Genomic DNA, 22,443 nt, shown 5'->3' with positions numbered 1-22,443 from the left:
CATCAGATTCAGGTTGGAACGCTGGTGTCTTACAAAACTGAGGTGCATAGGTTGGTGAAAAGTGATAAACATTCACACACTAGAAAAAAACTTTTTATTACATTAAAAAATCATAATAATAAGTTGTCCAGAATATTGAGCATAATAAAAAATAAAAATAAAAAAACCCAGGAGATATGGAGGAAAACGATGGCATCTTAGCAGAGGCCGATGTTTTTACCCAGAAGAAGTCGCAGTAGCTCCACTCGTCTGGTTTCAGCAGCGGCTGCTCCGGCATGCAGGACAGAGACGGGAACGTCACGCAGTTAATCTGGAGCAGAGAGAGACGGATCACTGGGGGGGGGGGCATTTAAAGGTGGCAGGTTTTTTGCACCGTGAAATACAAGTTTGCCTTTCAGTTTAAAGAAGCACACACACACACACACACACACACACACACACACACACACAGTGCGTTGTTTCTTTGGCAACTCTCAAAGATCATCCAAAGTAAAGACTTTCCCAATCGACCCAGCATTGTCCCTTCACTTTTGGCCACTCTGCCCTGTCCTTGGGGACGCTGTTTGTGGTTCTCAGTCTTTACGCCGTTCGTTGCTGATCCACCACAACGCCGCTAATTGTCGAGTGCTCGCTCTTACACCCAGCGATGTTGACTCCATTAGCTCCAGGGCTCTTCAATGCGAGCTGCTCTGGGGTGACGTTACCAAACGCATGTCACCTTAGCAGATTCTGTGCTCGGGGGGGCTTGCTGCAAAGCTGTTATATTTGTCCTTTAAACCTCTGGGGTGGCGAGAACAGCAGAAGTCACTTAGCTCTAGATTCTGTGCAGCATGTCTGGACACAGCTGCACGAGATTTAACAAAACATCAGGGGAACAAATAGTGTATTTTTTCCATGAATATACAAAACTTGCTCTGCGTAATCTTCAGATGACAATGTATTTTTCACGCTTTAGAAAGCAAAAAAGAAAAAAACAGAAGACGAAACAAAACAGAAAAGGGGGGACACTTCTCAAAAAGACAGCCGTGTCTTCTTAGTGAAGATAGGCAGTGCCCTCAAGGAAGGGAAAAGGAGCTTCGTCTTATTTCACACCCATTTCAATTCACTCAGGAGCTTCGCATCTTACAGCAAGGAGCCGTTTCGATGTAAACAAGAACCTTTTCTACTGTCAAGAGCGAATCAGAAAATGTGGTTCCTCTGATGAAATCAGAAATGCAAGAAGAAGAAGAAGAAGTCTCTAATCCAACCCTCAATTGGCAGATTATAATTCAAGGCAGTGGCTCTCTGTTTAATCTCTGTGGAGGTCCAGAGGATGACAGCTAGCAGGGCTTCAGACGGACCCCCGCACCCTTTGATGAAGATGAGGGGGAGGCATCTTCTACCAGTCATTCACACTCGCACGCTGCTTCCAGCACTTTCACCACTGGCCTTGCACGACCTCAAACAGCTGACACCGGTTCAGCCTGTCCTGCAAAGAGCGACTGTCCAACGTTTCCTTCAAAGAGCAGCTCATCCCAAAGTAGAAAATAGTCAATCCCTCTAAGCTGAACTCTTTCAGTCCCGATCATCAGTATTGACTATCAGATGCATTTGATTACTATCAAGTAAATCAGCTATATTTCTACTATGTTTCTGGCATCAGCATCTGCAGCACCATGGTTGCTATAGAAACCGAAACAGTCTCCCCTATCTCAAGGTTTTAAAAGTCAGACAGAAATCCAGAGCATCGCATCAACAGCAGCTCTGCTTGTTGCTGAGTGTGAGAACCAGCTGGATGATGTCTCTGTGAGTCTGTTCGCTAGCGACCCAAAACACCGACTGTTCACCAGAGAGAAATGAAAGCAGATACACGGCATGTAGAGGAATCGATCCGAAGGAAGTTAAACATCTAAAGCCACACGTGCTGCAGCGAACAGAACATGAAGCAAACTCTAGAGCTTCTCTAGAGAGCCCTGGGGGGGTTCAGGGGTCGCCCCACTCACCGTGACCGTGGTCTCCTTGTTCTGTTTCCTCGTAGGTGAAATTGATCCCAGGCTCTGCAGAGAGAAGGAGGACGCTCCATCAAATCTGTCATCGTCTGTGGCAGACATGATTCCTCAAAACACAAAGAATGGCACTCGCAGGCAAGCACGATCGTCTTCCTGGTGAGGGCTGTTAGCATCTGTCTGCTGCTCTCTGCTTCTGCTCCGCGCGCGTGTGTGTGTGTGTGTGTGTGCGTGTGTGTGTGTTGCTGTGCAGAACAGGGAGGATAGTTCTGATAGCAAAGCGTGGCTCTCTCTCTTTGTGTGTGAGTGACGATGCATGGGGGGGGGGGGGTCAGAAAGCAATATAAATATAGAGAAGATGAAGTATATTCTGTTCAACACCTCCAGAAAAATGTAACATTATCAAGGGGAAACAACTTTGAATCCTGGGTAGCATTTGCGTTCACAATCTTCGCATGATGCGTGCAGCAGAAAAAGCCGGTGGGGAGACGGAGGGATAACTCGGATGGATCCTGCATGAATGCATCCTGTCTGGTTAATTATGATCAATGGAGCAGATACTCCAGGAGGGATTCATCTGATTTAACTGCAATCAGCCTCTCCATTAATAACGAGGGGTGGAATAGAGACATCTGAATACTGATAGGAGGCTTCATTATTACCGCCGCCGATGGAGGGTATGTGATCCCCGGCGTTGGTTTGCTTGACTGTTAGAAACATAACTCAAAAGGTTACGGACGGATCTTGATGAGATTTTCAAGAAATGTTGAGAATCTTACCAGGAACAGATTACTACATTTTGGTGGTGATCCAGAAGAGATCCTGGATTCTGGATCACTTTAACATTGCAATCAATGGAGATTCAAAATTTGTTCCTTGATATTTTTGATTGATTATTGGCTGATATGTATGGAATTGGACACAATCATACAGGGTGGGGACCTCTATCTTAATACCGAATTTCATCTGCATGGGATACGGATTGCGGATACTGTCGAGATGTTTCTAAAAATGGGGGTACACATTTAGCAGGATTACGGAAAAAAGGCTGGATGGATCTTGACGAAAAATGAATTTGAAGATGGGCCTTGGTCTAACTTGGATACTTTTTGTTACAAAAAAAAACCATCTGGATTATCCCATTTACTTATAATGGAGGCTTTTTCAAAAAAATCTGAATTTAATTCACTCATCAAAAATCACAGTCACAAAGGGAACCGATATGAACTAAAAATGTCTTCAGGAGCTGATCCAGAATGAGGTCAGGGAAATAAATAACATTAAAAACCCATTTATGGATTCAAAAATCAGTTAAAAATACACATCAACTCCGATTAACTACGCACAGTAGCATCGTGGTTAGAAAGTCATGGGTTCAAATCCCAGCATATTCAACATGGGCTTTCTGTGTAGAGTTTCCTTGTTTTCGCTGTGTCTGAATGGGTTTTTCCAGGTGCTCCGGTTTCCTCCCACCATTGGGAAAATGCATGCATTAGGTTATTAGGTAATGTTGGCCCATAGTGGCCGCGTGCTCGGGGCTGACTCTCCATTCTAACCTTTGTACAAATTGTATAATGACAATAAAAGCTTCTTCCTGCTCTTCTACAGGTGAGGCAGTGGTGTCAAAACCACTGGAGAAGTTTCAGGACATCACTCTGGCAACACGAATCTCCACAGATTATCCCCTCTCAAATCTCAAGCATGCATAAAGTACGAGATTCATAAATAAAGGGACATCGCACACGACAGGAGTTCCTGACAATACTTGCGCCGGAGGGAGCAAAGAATGCATCACAAAGCCAAATGCCTGAGGCTGTTCCTGCAGCGACTGGCCTACTTTACAACGAGAAAACAAGGAAACGAGTAAACTGGAGGAACTGGTCTCCCTGAAAGCACCGATATAATCATTAGTCCTAAATAATACGCGTAATTAAAGATAATCTGGGCAGATCCAGAGGAATAAGATTGATTCTGGAGCAGCAACTGTGAAGCATGGAGGTGGAAGTGCGCTGGTTTGGGGATGTTTTGCTGCAGCGGGATCGGGCCGGCTTACCATCATAGAATCAACCGTAAAATCAACCCCAAAGGGGTGCCTGAGGAACATGCGAGACCCTAACCCTAACCCCGGCACATGGCAATGGCCCAAAACATGCCGGTGAATCCACTGGCAGAAAACCGAGATATGGCTTGTGCTGGAATGACCAATCAAAGCCCAGATCTGAATCCTACCGAGATGCTGCACCTACAAGAAACCCAAAAAAACACCTGACAAATCAAGAACTCTGTGATGAGGAGCGGGGCAAGCTTTCCTCGGCCCGATGTCGGAGACTGGCAGGTACTTATGAGAAGTGTCTTAAATCACTTTGTTTCTTTTCCAGGGATAAATAAACACAAGATCAGACTTTGATTTGTGACCGTTTCTTAATGAAGAACTGGATATTTAATCTGCTACTACTGTACTGTCAGCTTGTCCCCTGAGGGGCCACCACAGCAAATCAACCTTCTCCACTTCACCCCGTCCTTTGCATCGTCCTCCCCGACTCCAGCCGCTCTCACGTCTTAATGTCGCTTCATGTTACCTGCTGCTCAGTGCTGTTCGTCCGAAGCAGACTGCCGTGTGAATGCTCCGTGTGATGCAAAGGACTGCCGCCTGAGTAAAATCCATTCACTGGAGAGAAAGGACAAGGAGAGAGCAAGACAGGAAGTCATTGTGATCTGGCACCTGGAGGTAAAAGCGTCGTCGAGCCACAAAGGCGCTGAGTCGTCTTTTTATTTTTTTGTAGTATGTCAAGCATTTAAAAAAAAGGTCAGCGTGGAGACTCAGCAAGTGGGTTTGTTGTGACCCCAAAAAACGGGGCTGCACCATTAAAACGTAACGTCTTCAGACCTCAGCAATGTGCAGATGAAGATCCAGTGAAACCATTATTCACGCCTCCAGCTCATGCCAGTTTGAATTTCCTGTCATTCTCTGGGACTCTGTATGAAGAGATCAGCTGATCACTACAGGCTATTGATCCAATCATCTTGTCTTTTGGAAGTATCTGACTGCACTGCTCCTCTGACCTAACTTTGCAGCTTCGGTGTTTCATCGTCTGTCTCAGCGGAGTCATCAGCCGCCAACGCCGCCATCGTCAGTGTCTGAACTCTATGGATTCATCACGCTGCTGCTCAGGACAGATTACCTTCAATCATAATCTCCCCAAAAGGAGGAGGACTGGAGCTTCTGCATGCGGGTGTGGGCACCTAAACCGATAAGCTTCTCCATCCGGGCTGCACTTTACCAACGTTTAAGCATCCATCGGAGATTGTTTGTTTTGAGCTCAAAATAAGACGCTGTTGAAATGAGTTTCGCTCCGTACGTTTGACATTTCAAAAAGCTTGCTGCCTCCGTCTGTTCGGCAGCCTTTCAGCCAGAGGACAGAGGAGTATCTGTATAGTCTCAGTCCTCGAGGCGACAGATACAATCAGTTACGGGAGGGGGTACGTTGAGCCACTGTGGAATTTAAAGAGTGTTAACCGCCTCTTGGAAATACAACTTGAGAAAGTTGTGATGAGATGAGCTGATGAGACGTGAGATAGTACCTGCTGGAAGCGAGCTCTTGTGTCTGAGGGACATCTTGGGAGTCCCGGGTGTGCTGGACGGTCTCTCCCATGTGGTCTCTGATACAGGGTGAGAAAAAAGGAGAAGGAGAAGAGTGTCAAGGCTTCACTCGGGTATTTTATTTATTTTTATTTGCATTGAATGCTCTTGTGAAATTAAAGTGCATTCTTAATCCTAATGAGTGTGCAGTTCAAAACAAATGTTATTGTAACCATTAACATTTGTTTGTTTTATACCGCTTAAAAAATATTTTGAAAACACTTTTATTTATTTTATCCGATTACTCGATTAATCAAATGAATTAATTGATACATGAATTAGCCGCAGCCCTAATTCATTTATCATTTAACACTTCAACTCTCACAGTTGAAGTGTATCGATGATGAAAATTACAGAGCTCCCATCTTTTTTCTGTTTTTTTAAATTCTTCTTAACTAAAATACAAACCTTCATTCCCAAACCGCCTGATAAATAAATCAGATGTTTCCTCCCACTTCTCTGTCAGTAATGCTAACTGAATAAGCATAAGCTAACAGCGCTCTATTGATCCACGTGTTCAACCAATCAACACGCACTTAAGTTTGGTCACTCATCACTTTTATCAATGTTCCTCCACTGGTGGGAAAATATCAACTTCTGAATAGATCTTTTAAAAAAGTATTTTGCTCTTGCAGAGCAGAAACAAATAAAAAAGGGGATCCCCCCTAGAACTTTAAAGACCCGCCACAGGTCCAGAAATACAAAATAACAATGACCTTTACTGTCGGCAAAGACAGAAGAGGCACAGAGACATGAAGGGCTTTTATTGCATTTGGGCCTTTTTGCCTGGCTCTCCTCTCCAGAGGAGATGACTGAGCCAAGGCCATCAGCTCAAATGACACGCCTGGAGAGGAGAACTGGCAGCAGACGTACAGTTCGGAGGACAACACTTTACTCACAGGCCTAAATGCACCAATTGCCCTCTAATAGGCAGTCAACAAATCAATACTGTGAGAAAAATAGGATGATAATGCAGAAACAATATAACGTAATCAATTTAGCTCGGGAAAATCTGTAATCATTGTTACCGGCTGCTTTGCCAGAAAGTCAAAAACACCATTCGAGAACAGTTTTATTAATTCAATGCCCAGCAAACTAGAATCTAATCGACAAAATACGACAGATTTGATTACTTTTAATCACAAGTGGCCTTTAGTAAAAAAAACCCCATCTATTTTAAAATAATTTTTACAAATATAAGAGCCCACATATTTACTGTAACATTTGACACCTGCAGGGAACAGGTTTAGTTTCCAGGCAACTGGCTTTTGAAATGCAGATTGCTGATGTTTTTTGTCAAACAGGCTTTCAGGCTTTAAATCAGGTGCGAGATCAGACCTGCCATACTCAGACTTCCACATTCAGCCAGAAAGAAGAGGCACAAGTTATTTCCGGCAGCCTCATTGTTGCACAGCAATTGAAACTCAAGTTGCCAATCATGCTTAATTACCTTGACTTGTCTTGTTTGTGGAATATATCTGCTCAATCTACCCATTTCTCTATTTGTGGAGCAGTTTATCTGCCCTTTTCAGGCCTGACGCGGATCCAAACGATGTGAATAGATGATCAAGGAAGGCTTGAAAGAAAAAAGAAAGCAGGCAGAAAGCAGGCAGAAAGCAGGCAGTAGTAGCACAAGTGCGAATATATGAATGGAAATTTTCAGCAGCAGGTCTAAAAACAGAAATATCTCGTCCACTCACACAACACAAAAATCTCCTCATTAGCTTTTTAGCACTGCTATATGTGATTCACCATGAAGCCGGGCTATCTGTGCTGTTTTATTAAACCCCTATATCTAATCAGGGCTATGCTAAAGGAGCGCTACCGTGTCATGGATCGCCCAGCAACACGAGGAGCAGAGCAGAACACTGCAGCTATTGTGAGGCTTCAAAGTGGGCAGTCCGGCTCCCACTCCTGGTCTGACAGCTGTGCCAGAAGTGGCACAATCACACAATGTTAAGAAGCTTCTGCTTACAGCTGAGGAAAGTGAAAATCACCACCATTTAGAATTAAAATATAAAGATAAAATAGTTAAAACGAGAGTGTATGATTGAGTTTCTGCTCCAGAATGAAAACAGGCTGGTATCTATGCTGATGATGCAAAGACAAACAAAAAACCTCCAGAAACTATAATAATGACGAGGAAGACGGCAGGACAAGCCGGGATCAATGCTCGGCTCGCTTCAGAGTGACAAGAAAGTGAAGCCTGCACACTGGATGGACATCAAAATAATTCACCAAGGGCCAATAATCCCAGATGGACATCTAAATAATTCACCAAGGGCCAATAATCCCAGATGGACATCTAAATAATTCACCAAGGGCCAATAATCCCAGATGGACATCTAAATAATTCACCAAGGGCCAATAATCCCAGATGGACATCAAAATAATTCACCAAGGGCCAATAATCCCAGATGGACATCAAAATAATTCACCAAGGGCCAATAATCCCAGATGGACATCTAAATAATTCACCAAGGGCCAATAATCCCAGATGGACATCTAAATAATTCACCAAGGGCCAATAATCCCAGACATCCCCATCTCTCTGGCTTCATTCATGTGATTGAAAGTGCCCCCCGCCCCTCCATCGGGATCTGAACCAAGACTTTAAGTCTCATTCAAAAAGTTCGTTATGAATCTGATATATATTGATAACAAACTGCACACGTTTTATTCTTTTCCCAAACTGAACGAAGGACGCGTGTTTTATATACCTGGACCTGATGGGACGGTCACTACTGAACAAAGGACGCTTGTTTTATATACCTGGACCTGACGGGACGGTCACTACTGAACGAAGGACGCTTGTTTTATATACCTGGACCTGACGGGACGGTCACTACTGAACGAAGGACGCTTGTTTTATATACCTGGACCTGACGGGACGGTCACTACTGAACGAAGGACGCTTGTTTTATATACCTGGACCTGACGGGACGGTCTGCAGTGAGCTGGGACTGTGCCTACTGGTCAGACTGGGACGAGTGCTGAGCCCAGTGAGACGGCTGGTACAGCCTGCACCGCTACACCCAGCAACACGGGAAGAAAAACCTAGAAAATAACAAGGACACAAGGAGCGCTCGCCCACGCACACGACCCTGTTACTATGGCGACGCTGTTACACAAATGCCGAAACTACACATACACGCAGGACAGTTTCTGATCTAGCTGAACTTTGTAGTCACAAAAGGAATGCTATAAATACCAAAAAGCTTCATGAGCGCTGCTGTCAGGCGGGTTTCAGAGCCCACGCCGTCCTTCTGGAATATTATCAGCTTCACTACTGAAAGACAGATTAGATGGGTCCCCAACTTATCTGCTTACAACTTTACTTGTGAGAGCATGTTTCAAAAGAAAGAAAAATGGATCAGCAAGCACGGCTCTGCGATCCCGTGTGTCAGAAAGTAGCTTCAATAAATATTAGCATTTAGAAAAACCTGGCCTTCAAGTAGGACAAAAAAAAAACTTTGACAGTCACTCAGCATAAAACGTAAGCATGAAACGCTCCGACGCCTGCGTCACACTGTTAACTGCAGATAAAAGTTTTTACATTTTCAAAATTCCAAATATATGTGGGAGATAGAGTTGAAAATTCGGAATAGTTTTTGACTTGTGGCCTGGAAACAATAACAGTTCCCAAAGTTCAAAGGCACCACTTCAGGACGTGGGTCAAAAGATTTGGTGAAAAATACCTTGTCCGTCCGTCCATCCATCCGTCCACCCATCCATCCATCCATCCCGGCTTACCAACCCAAGATGTCAGTGTGATTGGAAGTTTTACTACGAGGTCACCGAGGGACAGTGAAGTCAGAGCCAACAGAGAGCGTGTGCGTGTGTGTGTGTGTGTGTGTGTGTGTGTGTGTGCGTGTGTGTTCTCATGGAGACACCAGTCACCATCACCAGTATGGGTGACTCCGCCCCTCTGTCGCTCACTGGCACCGTCCCTGCTGTCAATCCAAAGCGAAGCTGAGCAGTGAGACAGAACTAAATGATTTAAGGACTCAGCTTTCAGAAATCCCGGACCGCTGGTTTGCTTTTCTACGGAAAGCATTTCATCTTCTTCAACTTGCCCCTTTGATGTTTGACAGACCGAAATGCAGCGTCGCTAAAGGACACCATGCCATGGCATGATCCACAATGGATCAGGACTGTGTTTGTTTGTTTATTTGTTTGTTTATGAATAAATAAATACCTCAAACAAAGACCACACAATCCAAATACACAAACATCCAACAGCCAAAACTTTAAAAGCACTCGGAGAGCTCAGACCTCTGCCAAGCAGCTCGTTCCCCTCCTAACTGGATCTACACCGTCCACACGGTGATCTGGATCATCATCAAAAGGTTCTAGATTGTTCTTTTTATCTTTACACACCAACCAGGAAAAGCATCATTTCAGTTGTGCAGAACAAGTCAAACCAAAAGTGATGCGATAATGAAGGGAAGCTTCAAACCGCTGGAAGAATCTTTACCGGATAACCGGAGCAAAGTGAACCGTTTTGGCCAAAATGACTTGAATAGCATTGAAATGGATCATTAGAACAGCGAGTCTGCCTCAAAACAGGATCTCATTCACAGTGTCGTGGTTTTAATGATCAGCGTTTTCTAATAGACTGCTATTAAGGCTAGGAAAGTTTAACTAACCTCACCGAAGCCTCTGACAGCAACGTATTCAACAAGCTGAAGGCATGCATGTTGGTGTGTGTGCATTTCCCATTCCCACGCTTCCTCTTTGCACTCAGAAGCCCTCTCGGGAATTCTTCGATTCTTACCATTGTTAGTGGCGTTAACATAGTATCTGCGCCCTTGTGGAGACATGTAGCATCTCCACTGTGGAGGCAGCGGATCTCTGAGGTCCTCAACAGGCAGCTGACTCAGGGACGCTGTCCTCTGTCAAACAGGGGGGAAAAAGCAAATACAATATCTGTAGCATAATGGAGAAACAGGAAATCAGCACATTGGAGGTGAAGGAACGATATCCACAAACAAATCTATTTCTCAAGGGTCTGTGATAATTGAAACAACTGCTGGAGATAAATGCATGAAAGGAAGCTGAACCGCTGAGGATCAGCTGCACTTGAGTGTGCAGCAATCAGCTCGGGTTCAGCGAGGTTCCACTTTCCTCAAATATTTCACAACCAGAAACCAATGACATCATAGCGGAGCAGGCGAGCAGGCGAGCCGCCGCCGCCGCGGCGTTCTGGACAGCGACCTGCCTCTGAGGCTGTTCTGAGGCCCGGCAGGAGAGCAGGAGAGCAGGAGAAGCACATCTGCTGCTGATTAGCAGGGAAACAACAGCCCGAGAACATCACAGCACAGTATGGAGACGCTTCGGAAACAAAACCGAAACCACGGCCATTGCGTGCACGTGCACGTTCTAACAATCTGATCACAGTATTGAATATTTCCTGCAGAATTTCTGTATTTGATTACAGAACTACGCAGGATCGACTGGAGGGTTTATTTTTCTGTTTTCGGGTTGATAATGACCCAAACTCACCAAAATAGTGTAGAAACATGGGAAAAGTAGGATTTTAATAATACGTCACCTTTAAGTCTCGGCTGATCGTTTTATTAAACGGTTTAGTTTAGTTTTTTTACTTTCAGATGGAGCTATATAGCCGAAAATAAGAGCATGGAAAAGGCTGTGACTGGGAAGGCCAGTAATCAGTGAACCTGGAAATCTTCTCTGGCAAAAAAGACAACAAAGGGGGGGTGGGGGGTGTTAGATCAAGGAGGATGATGGGAAACGAGAATCGAATTTATTATCACAAGACGCTGCTTCATGCCAGTGAGATGACAGCGGAGAATACCACCTCCAGGCTGATATTTATTCACAGATACTTATTATCTCATTTCTTAGTGGCTATCAAGAATTTATGGAAGCACAAACGGTCCCTCGTGGTAAAAGCTGGATCAGCTGAGAGGATGACGTCATTCTCGTACTTAAGTGGAGGCCAGGGCTCTCTGGGCTCACAGGACGGGAGAACATGAATCCAAGTCGACCCCGGGGGACTTGTGACATGTAATACACAATAAATACACATTCTCTGACATCCATGCACCAAAGTAGCGATGCGAGTCAGAGTGGCTTCAAGCCAGCATACCATTAAATCAAATCGGAGCTACAGGATCAATAGTCAACCTGACTACGGCTACAGTGGAGAATCTCGTGCACGGATGTGTGTAACTGCAGTCTGGCCTTCAATGGAGCCACACATGCTGCCGCTCAGTCAAAAATCCCAGTTCACATTCCATTTCCCTGACTGGATGAGAAGGAAGTGAGTGAAAGCACAAGACGGTCGATCTGCTGACGGAGGCGAGGAGCACAGATGAGCCGTTGTCCTGGTTCGTCCACCCTAATGTGTGTGTCTGTGCACGATTGAATTCATGCGTCATTGTGCTCAACTGGTTACGACCGACTCAAACATTTGACTAAATAATGTCCCGCTGTTTTTGTTTTTAAAATGTGAGCATTAAGACCTCTAAAGCACATCATTTGTTCATTTTTCTGACATGCATACAAGAGAATAACATCTTTTTGTCGCCCTTGTCGTTTTAGTGTGTTACTGTTGGCAGTAGTTTCAATCTGCGGAGGAACCTTTTTGGCGAGAGCGGTCACTCCGATTGGCTGTTGTCCTAGAAGCAAGTCAGTGGGGGTGCAGGCAGCGCGGGGGTTTAGGGGTGCCCCGCATACAGGGGTAGAAGGCTCTGTGTGGGAGTCGCAGGTTCGATTACTCACAACCCGCCCCCCAAAATAAATGACGGTGCAAAAAGCAGCCAAAAATGTTTGGCTGCCGACTCCAGAAATCACATCTGGACATCTGGGATGAAGCCACTTCCTCACCATCCATGGATCTGCTGGTTTGGAACGACATTCATGTTTGAAGTAGACCCTTACTGAGAGGCTAGAATGTTTTTGTCACGATTTCTTATTTCAACACAGCACAAGGAGCGACCTAACGGTGGTGGGGGGGGGCAAGGGGGAGTTTAGAGCCGGATTTGCTCCTCTGATCCATAATTCAGCCGCCTTGAATACAAATAAATACTGATTTCATTTATTTTTTGCACGGCGTTGGATAAAAATATCTGCTGAGAACTCCTCACAGTAATAAGTACTAAAACTAAACATGGCTGAAATAAATCAATGCAGGATATCTGCTAATCACAGATGGGATCTGGAGCTGGCGGCTTGGAGAGGAGCTGAAAAGGCCTTCACTGGTCCTCCTGGTAGCAGAAACAGATTCCAACATCTCTTTCTCAGATTGCAGCCATTTCCCACACAAAAACAAAAGATCTCCTCTCATGGAAAACAAAATAGCAAACGGCCTCTTTATTTTTAGTGACACTGGCGGCCTGCCTGAACAACTAAGAATAATTTGTTCCCTCGGAAAATGCTTGGAATTAAACTGCCAGTCTTTAAGGGCAGCCGGAGAATAACAATGTTGTTAGGCTTCACCTGGAGTTTAACAGCCTCGCGCTGCTGGACTCCCCTTTATAGGCATTCAAAGAAGTTCAAACCTGAGCGATTATACAAGGAATACCTCGACATGCGAGTGTTCCTAGACACGAGCATACAATTGAGATTCAAGCATGGACTTCCAGTTGACGGCGCTAAATGGCAGAGCACATTGAAATCTCGAGAACAGCGCCGGGAGGAATACAAATCTGGATTCTGTGCCATGTAATTTTACATAAAGTGTGGAAACACAACGGGGGAAATGTTTCCACACCTTCTGCAGGCTTCAAAGAGGACTTTGGAATGTTTGCGTGTTGGGAGAAGACAGCTGGAAGTTACAACGGCTCCCAGCTGAGAACGAAAGTCAGAGAAAGAAGTCAAAAATGTAGCATCTGCAGCACCACTTCAGTGATAGAAGTGAAACGTCTTCGGCCGAACAGCTGACTCTTCAGTAGTTGCATTAGTTACATTAGTTGCATTAGTTACATTAGTTATATTGTTGGGACATATTTGGCAACTTTATCGCATTTGGAAAATGAATAGAATATAAGAGAGGTCTTAAATGCCTTAAAAGAAAATACTGAACAACAGTCAGATTTAAATATGGTTTCTTCTAATCAGCTGGAATATTCGGATCTAAATGTCGTCCTGAACGATGCAGCAGAATAATTGTGCTGCTGTTTGTGGCGCTCCAACTGTCTCACAGTGAAAGCACCAAACGAGTGTGAGTGCTAGCGTGATGCTACGTTTAGGGGTAGGCATCTCCAGCCAAAACACTAATTGATAACTGCTCAGCACTAATGCACTACTAATTGAACACACACACACACACAAATCATTTTTAAGATAAAACAAAGATGGTGTCTGATTGATTTTTGAAAATCAATGCTCGTCTCTAGGTAAGATGGTTACATTGTAACAGCCTCAACTCAACCCGCCATGTATGTAGAAAAAAATAAAGTACTGCCACATGGTACTTCTCAGGCAGTTTATTACTTCATTTACAAAGTACATGGGTTATGCACGCTCAGCAGAAATGTGCAGGACTGCCTCTGTGCTCCAGTGAGCGTCACGCTGGTTTCAACACGTTGCATCAAATCAACGTTTACTTCGAGTAAGCAAAATGGACACAGCAGAAGACAGCTGGAGCAATATCTGAGACGGATGATGAGGTATCATTTATCATATGTGAATATGTGTGTATCACCTCTTTACATCATTCATCCTGCGACTGATCATGGTACAAAAGCGTCTCAGCCAAGTCGTGACAAACCGCTGGGATCACCTGAGCGTACGCAGAAGACATTAATGCAAGACCGAACTGTGTCAAAATAAAACTGACAACAACATTTCATGTTAACTGACGATGAAAGGACATTTAATCGGTTATTTTGATCTCCCTTAAACAATTGGAGACTTCCCCGAGGAACGCCTTAGCCACTCTGATTTAGGCATTGTCTAAGTATGTCTCCAGTTCAAGAGAAGAAACACGATCATCGCGTCTTTACTTCATTCCAATCCGTCTTTTGATTTGATAGAATAGTGTGTGGCCTGAGTTTCCCGTTTGCCACACGGCGAGGACCTTTCATTCTCCACGCCGGCGTGCCCGTGAAGACCGACCAAACATGTTCCAGCTGTATAGATACTGGAGCTGCGCTGTAAACACACGCAAAGCAAGCGCAACCACAAAGAGATGGGATGCAGATGGAGAGCGCAGGCCATCGCCAGGCAGGAAGGTCCTCAGCTGCTAGCGATGCGCTACGGGGGGGATCGTTGCTCCGCTCCCTCGTTCAGAGGGGCATGGGGGGCAGAGGTGTGGCAGACAGGGGAAGTGTCTGCTTCCTATTATTCACTCATAAATACCTCCAACTTCTCTTCCTGTGTCGACACGGTCAGACCCGGGTAAAGCTGAGTTCACGCACAAACGCTGAAGTCAGTAGAAAGCAAGACTCGGCTGCTCAGGAGCAAAGTCTGACTTGTTGCTGCTGCTGTATTCATGACCCAAATGTTTCAAACTTGTTCCTTGATGAAAGAGAATACTTTTACGATGAATGACCTGCTCCCCCCCGCGAGGAGGCGGGACGACCGTGACAGAATAGTGAGGCGCAAAAAGACGGAGCCGCGCAGCTTGGACAGTCTGTGTGAATCGAGCTGAACAAACACAGGAGTTCTGTCATCACGAGCCCGTCTAGAACTGGACGCGTGTTCCGAAGCTGAGCCGAGCACCCTCCGACTCAGCTTCATGTAAGACGTGCAGCCGGAGGGAAACGTCTCTGGCTGAGTCGAGATACGGGGGAGAAAGGAGCGAGAGAATGAGGCTGAGCACGGAGGCAGACGGACAAGGAGAGGGAGAGGAGCATGTGGTGCGCATCTCTGTTTGGGAGACGTTGTTTTGGTTTTGGCAGATGTGGGAATCTGAAGCGAAGCCACTTTCCCAGATGTAGACACTTGAGAAAGTTGGAGGAGGAGTGATGTGCGGGCATGCTTGTATATTTACTCTGTACATGAGACAAATCATCGTTAGTGTCTGCTCAGCACTGGTTCCATGTGTCAGCAGTCTAACAAATCTCTCAAGTCTTTGTCTCATTGTCTGCGCCAAGCTTTTATTTTGCTCAAACAGCAAGGGTCCCCAACCACCGGGCCGTGGGCCGGTACCAGCCTGCGAGCCATTTGTTACCGAAAGAATAAATCAGTTATATAATTTCCATTGCATTGATTAGAGTCTGGTGTTTTATTTTGAAAAACGACGTAACATTCACACGTCGAGACGCCGGTCTTGGTCACGTGATACATTACCCTAAAAAAATCTAAATATACCCATAAATAAGCAAAAATTAGTAAAAAACAAAAACAAGCGTCGATGGAGAACTTCTTTATTAAGGGGGAAAAGGCCAACTGAGGAGCCGGAAGAGGAGCCGACGCCCTCCAAGAAAAGAAAGCTTCTTCTAACAGACAATACCAGGAGTCAGACTTGAAATACGGGTTCATCAACAGGTGACTCGTGCATCAAGTCCGCTCTGCATCGTATGTGGAGACAAGCTAGAAAACGAATCATCGAAGTCTTTAAAACAGCTTCAGCACATAGAGACAAAGAACCCTGGATTAAAAGACAAGAATTTATGAAAGAAAAAAGCATGAACATGACGGACAGAAGAGATTATTACGACCACAACTTCAACAAATGTGTGTGCTGCACGAGATGGAGCGTGAATCGCATCTGGACACGCCCGCGTTTAGTCTCGGCCAATCAAATAAGGCTTTAGTTCAATCCATCTGTTGTTCTCAAAGCGCCAATCAAGTGAGCCCCCGACTCAGGAGCATTACATCCAACGATGATGTAGCGCTGCTGGATTCATCAACTTGTAACCTTCTGAACGCACTCGGCAGTTTTCACTCTCGTGTGCTGCAGCATAGTGAGAGCGCGCACCGAAGTGTGAGGCCCGCCCCGTTACGCTGGGAACGCTCGTTGCTGCTGCAGGATTCACTGCTAGGGGAAAATGTGAGATTGGATTAAAAGGTGGAAATGGTCAATACGATCAGAAGGAACGGGGGGAGATGCATCCGACTGTTGGTGGTGGATGAGGAAGCAACCGCTGTGTGCACGTTCTAAAGTCAGCATTACACGTGTGTGGTAATCATGCGCTTTGCATAGAGGCTGATGGGCACAGGAACGGGACGGAGCTTTTCATTAATAGGGATATGCTGAGCAAATAGTTCACGCGGGAACGCGAGAAGTTCCTCTCGCCGGCATACAACAAAACCCCCGGAACCCAATTGTGGTCGAGTCGACGGCCCCCCCTAGACACTCAATGGCCGTCATGGTCTATTGTGAACTCTGATTGGATAGAATCTTACCAGTGATTGGAACAGCAATATTATTTCTGAGAGAAATATCTGTCCATACTTTGTTCCGTATTCAGGGTTGTTTACATGACGAGCATTGAAGTCCACTTATATCACTAAAAGTTCTTCTTGTTCTGGGAAAGCACCTAAAAATGTTCCGGTAAATAGACATTCATGACACGACGACGATTGGCGGTTCTTGTGGCATGTTCAGCGTGTTTAAACGATAGGGAGGTTGTCTTTGAAATGTTTCTGTCATGGTCTAATGCCTTGGTTTGTGTTTCTGATCCTGCGTTTCTGTTCTTTGACGTCGTCTCTTTAATCTTGGGTGTGGGCGTGGCTGCGAGCATGGCGGTAGAACGCAACGAGGCGCGCCTGTCATTCATTCCCCTCCTACTTGGGTCCTTCTCCAGCGCCTGCTCGCCAGATCCGGCGAGTTAGAGTTTAGAGTTCCGTTGAAGTTTGGCTGTGTATTTCTGTTAATCGTTCTGCTCGACGCCAGAACAACATCTTCTTCTCCTTCCTTTTTTTTCTATTTTTTGAAGTTAAATAATTTGAAATGTTTTCCTGCGCCTCCATCTTTGCATTCTGGAGTCCACACTCAACAGAAATGCCGCTGCCCTCGGGCCAATCGTTGCGGCTGCAAGCCAGTGCCACCGATTCAGCGTTGAACTGGTTTTACCGAGCCCCCCAGCATGGCTCGCTGCGTTGACAGATGGTCTAACACCACCAGCAGCTGATGGGGACATTGATCTGGCATCAGTCCTTTAGCCTTTAGCTACTGACTATCTGCAGTGTCTGTTTATATAAAGGTGACAAAGAAAGCATCCATTGGTCCAAAATATACCAACAACATCCATGTTAGGGGGGGGGGGGGGGGGGGGGAGTAAAGATATTGTGCTATAATAATTTTTATAAAAGTGTTAAATGCATTCAATCATTAAAATAAACTTTGCTGTGAGACCATCCAAAGAACCAGATGTAATTGTGAGGTCAAGTTTATGCGGGTAGATCAACCAGAGCTAACCGATTAGCAGACTTGATAGTCATCGATTTTTCAAATGATATCGTTAACTTAGTTAAAATAATTGTCATTTAATGCATCTGCCAATAAAATCTACACATTCAGCATGTGGTTTAGATGCAATGTTTAAAGTAAAGAAAGCGCATAAATGTCATAGTGTGGAAGTTTCTATCAGAAGTTTATACTAAAGAACATACTTTCTTTCTTTTTTATTCTTTACTACTTTCATACGGTACTCGAGTATACACTTCAGATATCCATATGCTGACAAAGGCTCTGAAGCACTACTTGATGATGATGATGAATATATTTATTAGATAGAATGTTAGAGTACAAGTACAGTCACACAGAAGCATGTATTACAGTACAAATAAAGTCAAACATCCTGTCTAAGAGGAGCATTTCAAAAAAGCCCTTGCGGTCTTGTTTCCGTTGAAAGTCCTTCGTACATACATGGGTGGAATAAAGACAGGAGCTGGAGGGAAATGGCTAGCCTCCCCCAAAATTCTACAATACACCATTTAAGACTCACAAAAAATAAAAAATAATTCAAATCTATTAACCCCCTGGAAGATGTGCTGCCATAGCTATTTAATCATTTTGATATTCTTCGATTGTTGTGGTAAAAGCAACATCAGACACGTGAGATGAATCTGGGGTCTGCTGGAGACAGACAGATCCAGATTATTTTTCTTAATTGGCACCTATAATATCCTATTTATAGAGAACCCCATAAACACATTTTTTTAAATCACTCAAAAAAGATTTTCAAGAAAGGAAAAGAAAATCAGCATCCCGATCTGAACTCCCCGCCTACCTCCATCACCAAAGCAAACTAGTACTAGTAGAGATAACTAGTGGTAAGAAGAGCCGCAGAAGTGAGTCAGGAATGACGACAATAAGAACAAAGTCCAGATCTAAAGATCCCATCAAGCCTTTCTGGAAGACGGCAGGAGAGGCTCCGCTAACGTTAGCACCTGCAGCTTGGCCGTTTAGGACTTTTGCTTATTCCTTTATATTAAAGTTTGTGTTTCGAGATTGCAATAACACCAAGCAGCGGCCCTTTGGAAGCGGGCAGCGCCGACCCCAGCAGAGACGGCGTGAATGGCTCATTATGCACAGAAGAATAGAACCAACGACGGAGGACCACGGTCAGACCCCAGCTGCATTGTTCCCATCCCGGTGACTAACGCCCTGAATGCATCATCCTTCTATCGGCGTCAGTTTGTGCAACAGCCTCAACAAGTGACAACCATTTCCTCAACCCTCCGTTAAAGCAGAATGAGGAAATGGTTCTTTTCGGTTTCTTTCACCATCAGTTGCTCAACACTTCTTTCTGCTCTGTGCTGCTGCCTTCTTTGAGAAGGTTTATTGTTCATCTGTAAAACATTTATAATCCCACACATATTAACCACACATTGTTCTTTTGCACACTTTCATGTTTTAACACGAGCGTGAATTCCTCCAGCTCGGGGTAGATTTAACTGAAGAAAGACAACGAACTGAAATGATTGGAGGGCACAAGCTTCCCTCAGTTCCGGTTGGAAGGGAGCAATAAAGTAGCAAAGTGCTTTTCATAAATATGACATCCTGCCTTAAAAATACAATCTTTGTTGATTTATCCAAAGGAATCGTTGGAATATGATTATTTTGTTTTTGGCAGATATGACAAGATTAGTATTATTAAAATATTCCGGCGACAAGAGGAAGTCAATTAGATTAGCGCCAATATTAAAGGAGAAATAGGGAGACATTCAGAGCAGAATCAGATCCAGCATCAGATGATCAGATCCAGGATCAGATGATCAGTGTTTTATTGAACACATTCCTGCATCCATTTGAAACCTTCCTAAAAACCAGATGGAGCCTCGTCTCACATGTTCAAATTACTTTCATTATTGATTAGTCTCAATAATCAGCCATCAAAAACAACTGCCACTGTTTGGCATCCTGCAGAGAGTTTTCGAACTACAGACCAAGGGACGGACAGAGCGGCGCCGAGCGTGATGGACAAGTGGACAGCGATACAGTTGGAAGCGCAGGGGACAGGGGTCAGGGGACAGGGGACAGAGGACAGGGCACAGAGGACAGGGCACAGAGGACAGGGGACAGGGCTCGTGGATTTACGAGACATCTGTCTGTTTATTACGTCACACGTAACACGTGGTTCTGTGATGAGCAGGAGCCGCAGAGGAATCTGAGGAGGGAGGAGTTGACCCAGGAGAGACACCTGACTGACCTTCCCTGGAATGTGAGTGGAATGGGGAAGTGTTCGCCGGGGGGGGGGCTCACTGCCACTGCTGTAACGCGCACTACAACGTTGTGTGTTTACGCACGGAGGAGCGGGCCGACGCGCGCAGAGCCTTACCTCCAGGACCTGCACGTAGCTGGAGGGGAACCATCCCCGGACTCCATCCCGCTCTCCTTCCCACCAGCCCCCGGGCAGAGCCTGGAGCACTCGGATCATGTCTCCGGCCTCGAAGCTCAGCCCCCGCTGGTGCTGCTCCCCGCTGAACGGGTACAAACTTTTGCAGAACGATCCAGACATCGCAGCTTCTCGCGCACGCGGAATGCGGGGTGCTCCGCTCCTCGGATGGAAGACGCAACTTTACGCGCGGAGACAGTGTCAGTCTGGTCTGGTGCTCCTCGCGGAGGAGGAGTGAAAGCTGTAGACTGGCTCAACAGGTTCTCCTCCCGTCGGGACGCCGCTCCGCGCAACGCACACTGCTCCTCCAGCCTGCTCGCAGCCTGGACGCGGACGCGCACGCGTCAAGTTGCGCACAGCAAAGCGGAAACGGGTGGAGTGTCACTTCAAACTAAGAGCACAAAGCATTTAAACGGAAGGAACAGACACGCTTCAGTAGACTGGAGGGGGGGGGGGGGGGTCGTTGTTTTCCAAATAATAAACATTATTCTATGATGTGATGTTTGCAGCTGCAAAGGAGCAAATCGTCAGTGGGTAACCCTGCTATCCATCCATCCATCCAGCATCCATCCATCCATCCATCCGTCCATCCATCCATCCATCCATCCTCCACCGCTTATGGAGCCTGCATGGTCGTGGAGGCAACAGTCTCCCCAGACACCTCCTCCAGGCCTCCGGGGGGGGGGGGGGGGGGGCGCTCCCTTTTGGTTTGGAGTAAAAATTTTAGAACAAACTATTGATCGATCTTTCCTTGTTTGATGCCGCCCTCTAGCGGCTGTTACAGGAGCATTACACACCACGACTACCGGTACACTTATAGTATTACTACTGTATTTTCTTCTTGTCCCTTGAGGGGTCGCCACAGCAACCCAACCTTCTCCACTTCACCCCGTCCTTTGCATCGTCTTCCCCAACACCAGCCACTCTCATGTCCTCCCTCACTACGTCCATGTCTCTTCTCCTGGGTCGTCCTCTAGTCCTGTTCCCTGGCAGTTCCATCCTCAGCATCCTTTTACCGATATAGTCCCTGTCTCTCCTCTGGACATCCAACTATTGTACAATACTGGATTATGGGAAATATCTTCTTTGAATTAATTTAACATCAAATGTGTGTATTGTCTGACCATTAAGAGTCCCTTACATTTTAACAATTGATCAATACAAAACAAAATGGATCAAAAATGTATCTTGTGCTCAGTACTTTTGAAGACAAGCCTTGTATTTAGTACATGCAGGAAGTAGTCTACAGAGTACACATGAGGGAGTAATTTATGAACACAGATTACACTTTACAGAGTAAATTATAAAAGCTGCTGTTTAACATGGCGGACAGATGATGCTCTTAATACGTAGATTAAGAGCATCATCTGGTGTCCTCCTCATGACTTTTAAAAAAGAACTAATTAAAAAGGCCCCCAGAGAGCAGAACCTCCGCCAAGCAGCTCATTCGTCCACATGTTGATCTGGATCATCATCAAAAGGTTCAAAGTTGTTCTTCGTATCTTTATTTTGGAATGTTTCTGAATCCTTTGCTCAGCTGTACATAGTTTCAAGAATATAGTTTTCAGCTTTATATTTTATTGTTTAATCGCATTTGTTGTGTCATGCCTTTTGACGTATTAAATAATTTTAACATTGTTTTTTTTATTACATTTATTCTCCACATAAGATATTTGACATTATTTGCTGCACTTTTTTTTGCAGTGTAAATGTTCTTTGAGCTCAATGGATTGAATTGTAAGAAGAAACGCGCTTTTCTGTGAGGAGTTTTGTTTCGTCAGTTTTGGTGCGGGTGGGCGGGCGTGCGCGCTTGGCATCCTCACGCACTTGCGCCGTCCGTGCACAACTGGAAAGCGGTGCTCATTCTGAATTTTTGGGGCAAATGAACGACAGGAGTTCGACTTGTCCTCCTTCTGACCGGGACGCAGGCGGCTGTAAGGATCCATCTCTCGGCGTAAAACCCAACCCAGACGACTGGATGAGCGCTGGAAACATCAGCAGCGCCGGCTCCGGAGTGCGTAAAATGAGGCGGCAGATGGGTGGATGAAACGTTCCAGCCACG

The 22,443-nt window shown here is 45.3% G+C and overlaps 1 protein-coding gene across 1 annotated transcript in view; it reads right to left on the bottom strand.

Annotated features, from left to right (window-relative positions):
• The window catches only part of gas7b (growth arrest-specific 7b), a 28,541-nt gene extending 8,037 nt beyond the window's left edge, over window positions 1-20,504 (bottom strand). The window contains exons 1-6 of the mRNA XM_068754579.1: window positions 20,325-20,504; window positions 10,403-10,520; window positions 5,568-5,645; window positions 4,565-4,653; window positions 1,983-2,036; window positions 221-310 (exon numbers count right to left, since the gene is read on the bottom strand). Coding sequence (XP_068610680.1) covers window positions 221-310; window positions 1,983-2,036; window positions 4,565-4,653; window positions 5,568-5,645; window positions 10,403-10,520; window positions 20,325-20,504 — 609 coding nt within the window. The remainder of the gene's footprint in view (window positions 1-220; window positions 311-1,982; window positions 2,037-4,564; window positions 4,654-5,567; window positions 5,646-10,402; window positions 10,521-20,324) is intronic.
• Between the last annotated feature and the right edge of the window lie 1,939 nt (window positions 20,505-22,443).

Source organism: Brachionichthys hirsutus, chromosome 21 (genome assembly GCF_040956055.1).
Source record: "Brachionichthys hirsutus isolate HB-005 chromosome 21, CSIRO-AGI_Bhir_v1, whole genome shotgun sequence".
In the NCBI taxonomy this organism is placed as follows: domain Eukaryota; kingdom Metazoa; phylum Chordata; class Actinopteri; order Lophiiformes; family Brachionichthyidae; genus Brachionichthys; species Brachionichthys hirsutus.
The sequence above is the reverse complement of the archived record's forward strand: the minus strand, read 5'-3'. Positions and strand labels throughout refer to the sequence as shown.